Genomic DNA, 14,811 nt, shown 5'->3' with positions numbered 1-14,811 from the left:
TTCTGATTACATTCTTGATCCCAGACTATCTGTCTCACCTCTGTTGGCTACTCTAGTCTTGAGAAGGAAGTGGCATTGTAGTCAGGAGGGAAAAGGGCACAAAGGTCATCCTGCACAATGTGCCCATCAGCTCTGCACCTCCACAAAACTGCACTTCCTACCTACAAGTTTTGTTTCCAGAATGGCTTCTATGGTCCAGAGTTTCTTTTCCCAGGCCCTCACGCATGGTTTTTTTTCGGATGTGCAGGGATGGGATAAGGAAATCCAAGGCATGGATGGAACTGAGCTTTGGAGGGGATGCAAAGAACAAAAGGAAGAGATTCTATAGATACATGGCTCAGAAAAGAAAAGGCAAGGAGAGTTTACTCCCTCCGATGGATGAGAAGGGTGAACTGGTAATGACAGACATGGAGAAGGCTGAGGGACTCAACAACATCTCCTCAGTCTTTCCTGCCAGTCAGGCTTCCCAAGTCTTTCATTTCCCTGAACCCAGAGATGGAGGCTGGGGGGCAAAGTCCCACCTGCTGGAAGTGAAGATCAGGTTTGAGACCACCTGATGAAACTCAACAAGTACAAGTCTATGGGGCCTGATGACTTGCACCCCAGGTCCTGAGGGAACTGGCAGATGTAGTTGCCAAGCCTCTCTCCATCCTATTTGAAGAGTCCTGGCAGTCGGGTGAAGTCCCTGGTGACCTGAAAAAGGAAAATATCACTCGCCTTTTGATTAACGGTAGAAAGGAGGACTCAAGGAACTCCAGAACTGTGAGCCTCACCTCAATGCCTGGCAAGATCATGGAAAAGATCCTCCTGGAATCAGTGTCAGGCACATGCAAGAGAAAGATGTGATCCAAGAGAGCCAGCATGGCTTCACCAAAGGGTAAGTCATGCCGGACAGGCCTGGTGGCTTTCTACAATGGAGTGACCACATCAGACGACAAGCAAAGACCGACCGATGTCATCTACTTGGACTTCTGTAAGACCTTTGACACGGTCAGAAATGGCATCCTGGTCTCCAAATTGGAGAGAGACGCATTTGATGGGTGGACCATTGAGTGGATAAGGAGTTGGCTTGAAGGTCATACCCAGAGAGTGGTCGTCAACGGTACTATGTCCAAGTGGAGGCTGGTGATGAGTGGTGTCCCTCAGGGGTCTATCCTCGGACTAGTACTGTTTAATATCTTCGTCAACATAGACAGCGGCCCTGAGTGCAGATGACACCAAGCTGAGGGGTGCAGTTGATGCAACAGAGGAAGGGATGGCATCCAAGGGGACCTGGACAGGTTTGAGAAATGGGCTCATGTTAACCTAAGGAGCGTCAAGAAGTTGTTCAGAAAGTTCAAGTGGAAGGTGCTGCACCTGGGCCGAGGAAATCCCAAACATGGGGATAGGCTGGGAGAAGAACTCATTGAGAGCAGCCCTGCAGAGAACTTGGGAGTTCTGCTGGATGAAAAGCTCAACATGAGCCAGCAGTGCGTGCTTGTAGCTCAGAAGGCCAAGTGCATCCTGGGCTGCATCAAGAGGAGTGGCCAGCAGGTGGAGGCAGGTGACTGTCCCCCTCTGCTCTGCCCTTGTGAGGCCCCACTTGGAGTCCTGCGTCCAGGTCTGGAGCCCCCAGCACAAGAAGGATGTGGGCTGTTAGAGTGGGTCCAAAGGGAGGCCACAAAGATGATCAAGGGGCTGGAGCACCTCTGCTATGAAGAAAGGCTGAGAGAGCTGGGGCTGTTCAGCCTGGAGAAGAGAAGGCTCTGGGGTGATGTCATTGCAGATTTTCAATACTTAGAGTGGTCTTATAAAGTGGATGCAGAAGGACTCTTTACTCAGGTAGATATTTACAGGAGAAGGGGAAGTGGTTTTAAATTAAAAGAAGGGAGATTGCTATTAGAGGTTAGAAGGAAAGTTTTCACTCAGAGGGTAGTGAGGCACTGGAACAGGTTTTCCACAGAGGTATTGGATGCCCCATCCCTGCAGGTCTTCAAGAGCAAGTTAGATGAAGTCCTGAGCAACCATGATCTACGGGGAGGTGTCACTGCCCATGGTAGGGGGGTTGGAACTAGATGATCTTTGAGGTCCTTTCCAGCCCAGGCCATGCAATGATTCTATGATTATATGACTGGTTAAAAATAATTTTAAAACTTGTTATGTAGAAGGATAAGAATAACATTATTTCTATCAATATAAAATGTTGTTAAAATATTAATAAAAATAGACTTAAAGAAATCATTCCCTCAGTTTCACAAATAACCAGGTAGTCCTCTTAGGATTATTTCTAATATTATATTTTGATAATAAGTATAATGACAAAAATGGTATGATAATAATCACGGTAATTAAGTCACTATTGATGATGAAGAAGAATGTATAGAAATAGTTTCCTCACTGCATCTTTAAGCTCCTGGTTCCTCATGCTGTAGATGAGGGGGTTCAGTGCTGGAGGCACCACCGAGTACAGAACTACCACCACCAGCTCCATGGATGGGCAAGAGATGGAGCGGGGCTTCAGGTAGGCAAACATGCCAGTACTGATAAATAGAGAGATCACGGCCAGGTGAGGGAGGCACGTGGAAAAGGCTTTGTGCCGGCCCTGCTCAGAGGGCATCCTCAGCACTGCCCTGAAGATCTGCACATAGGACAGCACAATGAAAACAAAACAACCACATCCTAAAGAAACACTACACACAAGTGCTCCAACTTCCCTGAGGTAGGCATCTGAGCAGGAGAGCTTGAGGATCTGGGGGATCTCACAGAAGAACTGGTCCACAGCATTGCCTTGGCAGAGGGGCAGGGAAAATGTATTAGCTGTGTGCAGCACAGCATTGAGAAAGCCACTGCCCCAGGCAGCTGCTGCCATCTGGGCACAAGCTCTGCTGCCCACGAGGCTCCCGTAGTGCAGGGGCTTGCAGATGGCAACATAGCGGTCGTAGGACATGACAGTAAGTGTATAATATTCTGCTGATATGAAGAAGAGAAAGAAAAAGACCTGTGCAGCACATCCCTGATAGGAGATGGCCCTGGTGTCCCAGAGGGCATTGGCCATGGCTTTGGGGAGAGTGGTGGAGATGCAGCCCAGGTCGAGGAGGGCGAGGTTGAGGAGGAAGAAGTACATGGGGGTGTGGAGGCGGTGGTCGCAGGCTACGGCGGTGAGGATGAGGCCGTTGCCCAGGAGGGCAGCCAGGTAGATGCCCAGGAAGAGCCCGAAGTGCAGGAGCTGCAGCTCCCGCGTGTCTGCGAATACCAGCAGGAGGAACTCGGTGATGGAGCTGATGTTGGACATCTGCTAATTCTGGTCATGAGGTCCTGTACAAGGAGGACAGAGGCAGTGATAATGTACCACAGGCATATCAGGGGAAAACTCTTTCCATTTTCTCACTTAAAATCACGAAAAATTGCCCATTTCCAGGCAAATATTTTGAAGGTCTCCTTCACTGATTCTGCCTGAGTGTCTCTGGGAGCAGGGGACTCATCTGTGGGCAATGCAAGAATCAGTCCTGCACTGCAGCCAGAGGTAGTAACATGGTAGTAACATGGTAGTAACATGGTAGGAACATGGGGTAGTCTCAGATTCACTTTACTACTGATATCAAAGAGATTTCCCCAGTTTTGCTCCTAGTTCACCCAACTGCAGACCAGAGGTGTGGAGATTTAGTTATTTAATTATTTGTTTTCTATTTTTCATTTTACCTGCCCCACCACACCTGAGGAGTGATTCTAAGGCATAAATCCTGGGCGTTCTGCTGCACTCCAAGCAAAACCTTGTGGATCCTCAGAGGCAAAGAGACTGTCCCTTTAGTGCAGAGCGTCCCACAGAGACGACAGCCAGTCTGTCCATCAGTGCTGGTCTCAGCTGTGCTGGCATCTCTTTGAGCTACAGGACAATCGCCTTCAGAGGCTGTCCTGAGAAGAACCTGGAAACTGTTGAGGGAAGAAGAAGCGAGGCTCCACGTGCCCATCTCCAGACCCCTCACCCTGTCCCCGTACTCCCCTTCCCACAGGCACCCCGAGGGCTCACTCCATGGGCAGGTGAAACCCCCATCCCCAGGCAGCCTGGGAACAAGAGCAGCAGCAGCACGGCCAGGTGGAGAAGCCAGCAGGAATGGCAGCGTGCTGCTGCCAGGGGAGGCAAGGCCAGGGAGGGACAGACGGACACTCAGCACACCCTCCTGTGCTGCAGCTCTGCCTTCAGAGGAGGCAGCTCCTGCTGGGGACAGCGGGGGCTTGAGGGCAGAGGCTGTGCTGGTGGCAGAGGAGAGCAGGGGGTGTCCCAGGGAAGGCGCCTGCCCTGCAGGGGATGGCTGGGAGGTGCCTGAGCCCTCCCTCGCACAGCATTTCTGGCAGCAGCTCCCTCTCACCGCCTGCTCATGTCCCTGCTGCCTGCCCGTGTCCCTGCTGGGAGCCGGTTCTGTGTCCCCACGTCTCCTACCCATACACGCTCACAGGTTCCATCCCACAAGCTGTGTGCTCAGATTTACTCAGATTCCCCTCCACTGCAGGAATATGAAAGCACAGAGTCCAAAAAATCTTTTCCTTTCAGATAAACTAAGTCTCAGTCCTCCTCTGGAAATTTCCTCTTATGCCATTCTCTACAGCTTCTTCTACACTTTGCTGAAGAAACAGTGAGACCCATCCCGACAGATGCTGTCAGGCATCGGATGTGCCAGCTGTAGAAGACCCCTCTGGCAACCCCACCTGCATGGCCCTGCAGCCAGAGACTCACGGTGCCAAGATCCTGCAGATCTGTCCTGCCACACGCTGCCCCCTGTTGCTGCGCTCCTCACTGCCTCCAAGCCCTCTCTCCTTCTCTCCTGTCCCCGTGCCAGCTGCGGTCAGAGCCCCCAGCCCTGCTGCGCTGTGCACAGGAGCTGCTCCTGGGCACAGCTGTCTCTCTGCACCAGGGCCCTCTTGCCACGAGCTCTCTCTGTCCCACGAGCCCGGCCCAGCTCAGCACCACACGCCCAGCCCAAGGCATTGTAATCCCCCCTCGGGGGGCTTTGGTGAGGAGCCCAAGAACCTCAGGCACTGACAGACAATTGAAGACATCTCTCAGCAAGTCCAAGTCAGAGGCAAGTTTCCTGCAGTGTCCCCCTGAGGGCCAGCCCTGACACAGCCTCCCTTGGAGCTCGTTAGAGCAGAGCATTGGAGGCAGTGAGGACAAGGAGAAAAAGGCAGTGTGAAGGTGACCCTGATGTGTAGGAAAACTGGATGAGTTTCACCAAGCACAAGGACCAGGCCTTGACCCCCAGCCCCTGGGAAGGGAGATCCTTTCCCTTCACACCTTGCTCAGGGCTCTTCGTGGGGCAGGAGGAGATGGGGATGTGCATGGGCAAGTGCAGGAGAATGGTACGAGCCCTGCCTGGTTCATGGGTGGGGGCGAGGAGGCAATGAGGCCCTGGTGCTTTACCGATAAGCTGTCTCCTCCTAGGCCTCAGTGGCAGAGACAACAGCCAGAGCCATGGGCACAAAGCCCTGGGTCCTGTTGGGACTCTCAGCCTTGTCAGAGGCCTCTGTCCTCTCCACACCAGGCTATCTGAGGGACAGATTTTTGTCAAAGGCAAAAAAAAAAAAAAAAAATTGTTTATATAAATATGTTAATAAAGGAGGATTAAGGAGAACCATCATCCTTTAATGGATATGGGGGAAACTTGGTGACAAGTGATGAGGTAAAGGCTTAGGCACTTAATGCCTTCTTTGCCTCGGGCTCTAGGAGCAAGACCAGTTGTTCCCCTGGACATTTCTTCCTCCTCATGGCCAGTGCCAACCTTCCAAGGTGCACTTTGTGGCAGTTTTTCCTCTCCTGCTCTTTCCTACTACCAAGGAAAGCTCCATCAGGGTGGAAACCACTCCTGAAGCAGGCATCCCAACCCATCAGGCTCCTTGTGGCCTGTCAGCCAAGCACACAGAAGTCACCTCAGCAGCATCTTCCAAGGCCTGGGCCTGCTGCTGGCCTTGCAGCTTCTTGGCTAGACACAGCCAAGCCTTGGGCCTCCTGCTGTCCAGTGCTGGACTCAAGCAGAAGGGACAGGACAACCCCTGTGCGGGCCTTCTTTGTGTCTGGGTCCTCCTGGGGACGGAGGCAGAGGGGATCCCACAGGCAGCATGCCAAGCAGGGGCCTTCTGCTGGCCTAGCAGGGCCACTGGCAGATGTCAGCCCCAAAGTGCACATCCCAGGGAGAAGCCAAGGCTGACCTGCCACCTCCAGACACAAGGGACCTCACAGTCCCTTTGCGTGACACGTTCCTGCTGCTGCCCTATCAGCTGCAGAGACAGAAGTGACCTCCCAGTCCCTGCCCCAGTCCCATTCCTCCTGCTGGGGCAGGAGATCCTGAGGCAGAGCTGAGCTCTCTCTAGCCCCCTCGGTACCTGTTTTTCACTTTCGGGGTTAGAGATTAAGCAGAGTTTTAGTGGGAGTGTTTGGTGTTCTGCTTGTGGTGTCAGGTCTGTGGTTAAGGTATGGATAAGCTTTGTGGTTTAGGGGTGTTTTAGGTCTGCCAAGGAGTCTAGGGTTAAATAGAGCATTTCAGTGCTGGTGTTAAGGGAAGGGATCAGGGTGAACAAGAGAGAAAATGGATTCCTGTCAGAGTGTTGTAGTAGCATTTAGGTTTAAGGATTAAAATTCCTGTTTCAAGTGAGGTAAGGGCCATACGTTACAGTTTTAAGTCAGTGTTACCGCAGCATCAACATTACATGAACCCTCTTACCTGTACAAAATTATAATTTTATTCTGACCAAGCTCTTCTTCCCACCCCAAAATCTCACATCTCTCTTGTCCAGGCTGCTCCTGACCTCCCCATGCCTTATTGGGGTCAGCTTTCTGATGACATTCTTGATCCCAGAGTATCTGTCTCACCTCTGTTGGCTACTCAAGTCTTGAGACAGAAGTGGCATTGTATTCAGGAGGGAAAAGGACCCAAGGTCTTTAGGATCATCCTGAACAATGCGCCCATCAGCTCTGCACCTCCACAAAATTACGCTTCCTACGTATAAATTTTATTTCCCCAATGGCTTCTCTGGACCCAGGGTTACTTTCCCCAAGCCCTCACGCATGCTTCAGTATCATGCATACTTTCTGTTCATGGAACTGAGCTTATCAAGTGAAGCAAAGAATAACAGGAAGAGATTCTACAGATACATTGCTCAGAAAAGAAAGGCCAAGGAGAGTGTACCCCCTCTGATGGATGAGAAGGGTGAACTGGTAATGACAGCCACGGAGAAGGCTGAGGGACTCAGCAACGTCTTCTCCTCAGTCTTCACTGCCAGTCAGGCATCCCAAGTCTTTCATTTCCCTGAAATCATTCATTTCCACCTGGGCCGGGGAAATTCCAGACATGGGGATAGTCTGGGAGAAGAACTCATTGAGAGCAGCCCTGCAGAGAAGGACTTGGGGGTTCTGCTAGATGAAAAGCTCGACATGAGCCAGCAGTGAGGACATACAGCCCAGAAGGCCAAGTGCATCCTGGGCTGCATCAAGAGAGGAGTGGCCAGCAGGTAGAGGCAGGTGATTGTCCCCCTCTGCTCTGCCCTTGTGAGGCCTCACCTGGAGTACTGTGTCCAGGTTTGGGGCCACCAGCACAAGAAAGATGTAAACGTCTCACAGCAAAATTTAGAGAAGGGCTACAAAGATGATCAGAGGGCTGGAGCACCTCGCCTGTGAAGACAGGCTGAAGGAGTTAGGTTTGTTCAGCCTGGAGAAGAGAAGGCTCCAGGGAGACCTCCTTGCAGCTTTTCAATCCTTAAAGGGGTCTTTTAAAAACAATGGAGGAGGACTCTTTACTCAGGTAGACAATGACAGGAGGATGTGGGAATGGTCTTTCAGATTTAGACTAGACATCAGGAGGAAAATCTTCAGTGTAAGGGTAGTGAGGTACTGGAACAGGTTGCCCAGAGAAGTTGTGGATGCCCCGTCCCTGGAGGTGTTCAAGGCCAGGCTGGATGAGGCCTTGTCCAACCTGATCTAGTGGGTGGAATCTGGGGGGAGTTCACTTATATGATCTGTAAGGTCCCTTCCAACCCAAGCCATTCTACAATTCTATGATACTAGGATGGAAATTAACTGAATCCTAACCAAAACCAGGACACAAATAGACTAAGGGCAAGATACCTCTGTGTGTATATCAAAAGAGAGGATAGATGGTGATAGTTATTTAGAAAGTGTCAGACCTGAGTATGACATAGGAACAATGGTATGGAATGAGGGGTGGATATAGTCCGAGTTTTAGCTGGGATAGACTTAATTTTTCTTCCAAGGAACTGGGGGTCAAGGTGCAGCACCTTGCACTTGGACTTGTTGACCCTCCTTGTGTTAGCTGGGGGTCAAGGCCTGGCCCTTGTGCTTGGTGAAACACATCCAGCTTTTCTACACATCAGGGTCACCTTCACACTGCCTTTGTCTCCTTGTCCTCCCTGCCTCCAATGCTCTGCTCTAACGAGCTCCAAGGGAGGCTGTGTCAGTGCTGGCCCTCAGGGGGACACTGCAGGAAACTTGCCTCTGACTTGGACTTGTTGAGAGATGTCTTCAATTGTCTCTCAGTGCCTGAGGTTCGTGGGCTCGTCAGCAGAGCCCCCCAAGGGGGGATTGCAATGCCTTGGGCTGGGCGTCTGGTGTTGAGCTGGGCTGGGCTCGTGGGACAGAGAGAGCTCGTGGCAAGAGGGCCCTGGTGCAGAGAGACAGCTGTGCCCAGGAGCAGCTCCTGTGCACAGCGCAGCAGGGCTGGGGGCTCTGACCGCAGGTGGCAGGGGGACAGGAGAGAAGGAGAGAGGGCTTGGAGGCAGTTGGCAGTGGGAGGATGCTGAGAGCTGCCTGCAGGAGAAATCTGCACAGCCCTTGACAAGGCACGTCTCTGGCTGCAGGGCCATGCAGCTGCACGTCCTGGAAGGGTCTCCTGCTGGGTCTTGTTCCTGGGAGGGCAGTGGGCAATGCAGTAGGCTTTGGGAGTCCTGCTGGATGGCACTGCGAGGTGTGGCAGTCTGGCAGAAGCCCCTTGGAGTGTCAGAACCCAGCTGCCCCTGGTCAGCCGAGAGTGGGTGGCCAAGCCTCCTCCAGACACTGAAGGGGATGCAGATGGGATATTGGGACACCCCAGCTTGCGGATATTCATATCTGTCTGTGGGGTGTTCTTCTGGGCTGGAGGCTGCTCTCCAGCAGGATGCAGCTCTCTCATGCCATCCTTGTGTTATCCAGGATCCCCGAGGAGGAGACACCTCCGTGCTAAGGCCATGTCCGTGCTGCTGGATGGCTGTCTGTGGGCAGCTGGAGTGAGGCCTCTGCAGCCCTGTCTAGGAGGGAAGAGCTGAGATCCTGCTCAGGCACCAAGAGACAAGGTGAGAATTCTGTCCAGATGAACTGGGACTGGGGCTTCTCTGCTTTAAGCAGTCTCCACTTATTGGGAAACACAAGAGTGTGATCACTGTCCTAAGCATAGGAATATTTGCCTTGCTGTACATTGGTTGCATGAGTTCTTTGGAACAACACTGCAAAGTTTATAGATCTCATAAGTGGATTGAACTTGAGTTTCCCCTATGTTCCTGCTACCAGCCTGCTGCACAGCAGGAAGGACTGCTCTGGAGCCCACAGCAGTCCCTGCTCCCAGTGCCATTCTCAGCCAGCACCAGCCGCAGCTCAAGCAGGAGAGCTGCAGAAAGGTTCTCCTGCAAAGAGAGAGGGTTGGGATGAGAGTGCTGTAAGAACTGCAACAGGTTTTCCTCAGAGAAGTCTGTTCTAACTTTTTTTCTGCCTTCTCCTTTTCAACAGACAACAGTGTCCAAAGTCAGCAAATGCCCAACAGCAGCTCTGTGAGCGAGTTCCTCCTGCTGGCATTCGCAGACACGCGCGAGCTGCAGCTCCTGCACTTCGCGCTCTTCCTGGGCATCTACCTGGCTGCCCTCCTGGGCAACGGCCTCATCCTCACCGCCGTAGCCTGCGACCACCGCCTCCACACCCCCATGGACTTCTTCCTCCTCAACCTCGCCCTCCTCGACCTGGGATCCATCTCCACCACTCTCCCCAAAGCCATGGCCAATGCCCTCTGGGACACCAGGGCCATCTCTTATCAAGGGTGTGCTGCACAGGTCTTTTTCTTTGCCTTTTTGATTGGAGCAGAATTTTATGTTCTCACAGTCATGTCCTACGACCGCTACGTTGCCATCTGCAAGCCCCTGCACTACGGGAGCCTCGTGGGCAGCAGAGCTTGTGCCCAGATGGCAGCAGCTGCCTGGGGCAGTGGCTTTCTCAATGCTGTCCTGCACACGGCCACTACCTTTTCCCTGCCCCTCTGCCAAGGCAATGCTGTGGACCAGTTCTTCTGTGAAATCCCCCAGATCCTCAAGCTCTCCTGCTCAGATGCCTACCTCAGGGAACTTGGGGCACTTGTGTGTAGTGTTTCTTTATTTTTTGGTAGCTTTATTTTCATTGTGGTGTCCTATGTGCTGATCTTCAGGGCAGTGCTGAGGATGCCCTCTGAGCAGGGCCGGCACAAAGCCTTTTCCGCGTGCCTCCCTCACCTGGCCGTGGTCTCCCTGTTTGTCAGCACCGTCATGTTTGCCTACCTAAAGACCCCCTCCATCTCTTCCCCATCCCTGGACCCGCTGGTGTCATTTCTGTACTCAGTGGTGCCTCCAGCCTTGAACCCCCTCATCTACAGCATGAGGAACCAGGAGCTCAAGGATGTGCTCTGGAAATTGATAACTAGATGAGTTTCGGAAGCAATAAATTTCCATTCTACGTCTGCAGATGACTAATAATATCAATGACTACAAGAATATTATTAACTAATATTATATATATAATTATTTTTTGTGTGTTTCTGTATTTATGAATGTTTTCATTACAGGACTTTGTTTTAATGCAGCTAAAGTTGCCCATTAAAATATGATTCCTCTCATTTCTTTTACAGTATGTACCTGCTGAGTATAGCTCAGGGATTCTGTATATGAGGAGCCAGGCCCTCTGTGAATTGAAATAAAAGAAAGGAGCCTGCACTGCCTTCCTTGTGTGACTTCCTTCCTCTGAGAGCTGCTCTGGCTCTGCAGGGGCAGTGCCATGTGCAGGGCTGCAGAGGAAAAGAGTCCCATCCCAGCAGCACGGGCAGGGAGCACCAGCGCTTGGGGCATGCCGAGCTGCTCTCTTGCCACTGCCCCCCTCTGGTGCTGAGCCCTGCTGGTGGGGTCAGGCCCGCCTGCTCCTGTAGCTTGGTGCCAGTGCTGCTGTGGGGCTGTGCTGGGACTGCAGGCAGGGACAGGCAGTGGGCACGGCAGTGGCACAGCCGGCCTGCGCTGCAGCACTTCCCTCCTAAGGGGGGATCTCCTCCAAGGTGGACTGACCACAGCTCAAGGGCTCAATCTGCTGTGAGCAGGCAGAGGAGAGCTCTGCAGCCCCAGGGCACGCAGCAGCCCCAGCCAAGGAGTCTGGCGAGTGATTTGACTGCAAGGTCCCTCCTGCCCTAGCACCTCCCAGAACTGGCACGGCACTGGCTCCTGTGTGCCAGAGAGGCTGGGAGCCCAGGAGCTGTGCCATGGGCTGGAAGGATCACAACCAGATCACTTCTACCTGGGCAGATTCTGGGCCAAAGAGGGGGTGTGTTGTAGGTGTGGTATTATGAGCTCAGTGGTGCCTCAGAAGCTCCAAGTCCAGGAGGAAGCTAATGGCTGTTAAGTGGCCTGTGAGGTGACTTTTTTCTGAAGCAGCTGACAGGTCATCCCTTGGCTCCTGGCTGGGATCTGTGCCTTTAGGCTCACATCTGCTGGTCTCCATGATAGGCCAGCAGAAGGCACCTGCTCTGCACACAGTTTGTGAGATCCTCGCTTCCTAAGTAGCTGGTAGACCCCATAGAGGAAGGGGTCTTGAATAGAGGTTGTCATGTCAGAGGTTTCAGCTTTTGCCTGAACTCATCTTTCAGGGCTGCTTTTGTGGAGGTGCAGAGCTGCTGGGCACATTGTGCAGGGTGCTCCTACAGCCTTTGTGTCCTTCTCCGTGCTGGCTTAGGAGCTGCTTCTTTCCCAGGAGCAGAGTAGCCAACCGAGGTGAGACAGATGCTCTGAGTTCATGAAAGCCACCAGAAAGGTGCCCCTAAGAAGATGGCTGATATGGGGAAGTCAGGAGAAGGCTGGCCAGGAGAGATGTGAGATTTGGGGGAGGGAAGAGGAGCTTGGCCAGCAGTAGCTAATGATTTTGGAGAGGTAAGAATGCTCAGGTAATGTCGATCCCACCATAACACAGACTTAAAGCAGTCATGTGAGGCCCTTGCCCTATTTTAACCTGTAACATTAATACCTAAATCTAAATGCCACTCCACACCCTGACAGGAATCCACTGGTCTAATTTTTGTCTACGATATCCCTTGAGCCAAAATAAGTCCATAACACCTTTCCCTTACCTTTACTCTCTTGCTCACCCTGATCCCTGCCTTTAACACAAGCATTAAAACGCTCTATTTAACCCAAGTCTTTTTGCAGACCTGAACAAAAGGCTAAAGCAAAGAGCTTGCACATGCCCTAACAACGGACCTGACACCCCAAGGCCAACATCAAACCCTCCCACTCAATATTTGATTAAGCTCTCACCCGGAAAGGTTCGCCAGAGTCCTAATGCCATACATGAACAACTAACATCCAAACCCTGCCCTCCTGTGCATTAACCTCCTCACCTTCAAACCCTCTCCTAACCCTTAACGTTAGGTTCCTCTTCCCTTGGAGTAGGGCAGGAACAGTGAGGTTGCTATGCAGGCACATGGCATTCAGAGATGGATGTGAGGGGCATGGATCTGATCAGCTTGTGGGCCACAAGGAGGAGATGGGTGGGAATGCTCTGCTGAGCTCAGCTCTGCCTCAGGATCTCCTGCCCCAGCAGGAGGAATGGGACTGGGGCAGTGACTGGGAGGTCCCTTCTGTCTCTGCAGCTGATAGGGCAGCAGCAGGAACGTGTCACGCAAAGGGACTGTGAGGTGCCTTGTGTCTGGAGGTGGCAGGTCAGCCTTGGCTTCTCCCTGGGATGTGCACTTTGGGGCTGACATCTGCTAGTGGCCCTGCTAGGCCAGCAGAAGGCCCCTGCTTGGCATGCTGCCTGTGGGATCCCCTCTGCCTCCATCCCCAGGAGGACCCAGACAGAAAGAAGGCCCGCACAGGGGTTGTCCTGTCCCGTCTGCTTGAGTCCAGGCCTGGACAGCAGGAGGCCCAAGGCTTGGCTGTGTCTAGCCAAGAAGCTGCAAGGCCAGCAGCAGGCCCAGGGCTTGGCAGATGCTGGTGAGGTGACTTCTGTCTGCTTGGCTGACAGGCCGCAAGGAGCCTGATGGGTTGGGATGCCTCCTTCAGGAGTGGTTTCCACCCTGATGGAGCTTTCTTTGGAAGTAGGAAAGAGCAGGAGAGAAAAAACTGCCACAAATTGCACCTTGGAAGGGTGGCACTGGCCATGAAGAGGAAGAAATGTCCCTGAAGGGGTTTTGCCGTGGTGACAGAGGTCACTGAAAGAGAGTTTATGATCACACCCAGGCTTTGAGTTTCAAGGAACAGCTGATGAGTGTTGACGAGACCTGGGTGAGATGATGGAAAGTCCTGTATGAGAGCAAGGTGGTGGACAGAGATGGGTGTCTGCAGACTTCAAGGAAATAGGGCAAAGTGTGGGACAGCATAGGAAAGCCTGCAGAGGAGAAGGCAGAGGGTGCTGGCAGGAATGGAAGGCCCCAACAGCCCTGACCTTTTTGTCCCTTTGCCTAGAGCTTCTGAGGAGATGAGATATAGTTATTGCAATGGGGCCTCTTTTCTTCCTTGATACCCTGGGCAGGGGTGGGGAGGTGTCCTAATGAAGTTCTTCTCGTGGCATCACACTGCCCACCACATCATACAGACCCCAAGAAGAGCCCTGAGCCAGACGTGCGGGTGCAGGATCTCCCCTCCCAGGGGCTGGGGTCAGGCCTTGGCCCTTCTGCTTCACCAAAACCAACCAAGACTTTTCTCAGCACAGCGCTTTGCCTGTCTGCAATCATGGCCTCCAATGATCTGCCCTAACAAGTCCCTGGGGAGGCTTTGTTAGGAACAGCCCTCAGTGGGGCCCATTAATACTCCAAGTCACTTCAACTTTTCCTTCTGACTTTACTTTCTCAAGCAGTTGCATCATTCTGCTCTCAGTACCCATGTTTCACTGACTCAGCACCAAAATACACCACTGAACTCATTAAAAGAGAGAAAGGCCTAAGCAGCCATATCTCTCCCACGGTTTTCTTCATGTCTTCAAAACTTGTAGAGCTAATTGGAGAGCTCTCATGGTGTAGTTAACGAGGAAGATTTCAAAGAGCATCTAAGAGAAATCTTTCCTCATTTTAAAGGCTGAATTTTGTTGCATTTCAGTTTGGAGCATCATTTTCCTATAGATATTGGTCTACAGTTACTCCTTTGAAGCCCTGCTTATGTAGGAAGAGCAGGGTTTTTCCTATTTAAAAAGAGGCAACAGGAAATCATGCTGCAATTAAAAAAAAAAAAAAGTTCAAAGTTCCTTTTTTTTTGGCCTCCAGTGAAGTTTACCTTCCCAAAGGGATGACGGTTCAAGATGTCTTTTACACTGATTAATAGGAAATTTTAAATAGTAGTGTTAATATTAATCCATATCATAGTAATTCAATGATAAATGATGAGTTTCTTGCTAAGGAAACCGTTAGACAGACTGCTGAGAGATGGGCGAGGTGGAACTCACTGAAACTCAAAGCAGCAACTGGGTTGGTGAGAGCGGTCTGAATGATCCAAGAGTAAGGGGAGGGCAAAGCAGGAGAACCATGGGAAGTGCATAGGTCCAGACAGGCAGCTGGAAAGGGGACATCCAGCAGGGTCTGTGTA

General features: G+C 52.0%; 6 protein-coding genes across 9 annotated transcripts in view; 4 read left to right on the top strand and 2 right to left on the bottom strand.

Annotated features, from left to right (window-relative positions):
- LOC308186976 (olfactory receptor 14C36-like) overlaps positions 1-3,504 on the bottom strand; it is a 29,672-nt gene extending 26,168 nt beyond the window's left edge. The window contains exon 1 of one of the 2 annotated variants that reach the window (XR_013944407.1): positions 139-3,504. Coding sequence is in view for 1 of the 2 variants with exons in the window: in XM_080609135.1 (XP_080465261.1) it covers positions 2,336-3,271 (936 nt within the window). In the remaining variant the exon portion in view is untranslated. Of the gene's footprint in view, positions 1-100 lie in introns of those variants that run through there. The other variant, XM_080609135.1, reaches the window with a different exon arrangement.
- The window catches only part of LOC308186971 (olfactory receptor 14C36-like), a 232,119-nt gene that overhangs the window by 162,403 nt on the left and 54,905 nt on the right, over positions 1-14,811 (top strand). The gene's annotated exons all lie outside the window — the stretch shown is intronic.
- LOC308186965 (olfactory receptor 14C36-like) overlaps positions 1-14,811 on the top strand; it is a 149,685-nt gene that overhangs the window by 82,424 nt on the left and 52,450 nt on the right. The gene's annotated exons all lie outside the window — the stretch shown is intronic.
- Positions 1-14,811, bottom strand: part of LOC308186987 (olfactory receptor 14C36-like) — a 129,267-nt gene that overhangs the window by 71,600 nt on the left and 42,856 nt on the right. The gene's annotated exons all lie outside the window — the stretch shown is intronic.
- LOC308186962 (olfactory receptor 14A16-like) overlaps positions 1-14,811 on the top strand; it is a 62,176-nt gene that overhangs the window by 20,453 nt on the left and 26,912 nt on the right. The window lies entirely within an intron of this gene.
- On the top strand, positions 9,760-12,638 carry LOC308186991 (olfactory receptor 14C36-like). Its single transcript, XM_080609153.1, has one exon. The coding sequence runs from the start codon at positions 9,766-9,768 to the stop codon at positions 10,681-10,683; it is 918 nt and encodes a 305-aa protein (XP_080465279.1). The 5' UTR covers positions 9,760-9,765; the 3' UTR covers positions 10,684-12,638.

This window comes from Anser brachyrhynchus, assembly GCF_964034855.1.
Source record: "Anser brachyrhynchus genome assembly, contig: SCAFFOLD_56, whole genome shotgun sequence".
Lineage (NCBI taxonomy): Eukaryota > Metazoa > Chordata > Aves > Anseriformes > Anatidae > Anser > Anser brachyrhynchus.
Note: the sequence above shows the minus strand (reverse complement) of the source record. Positions and strands in the feature narration are given on the sequence as shown.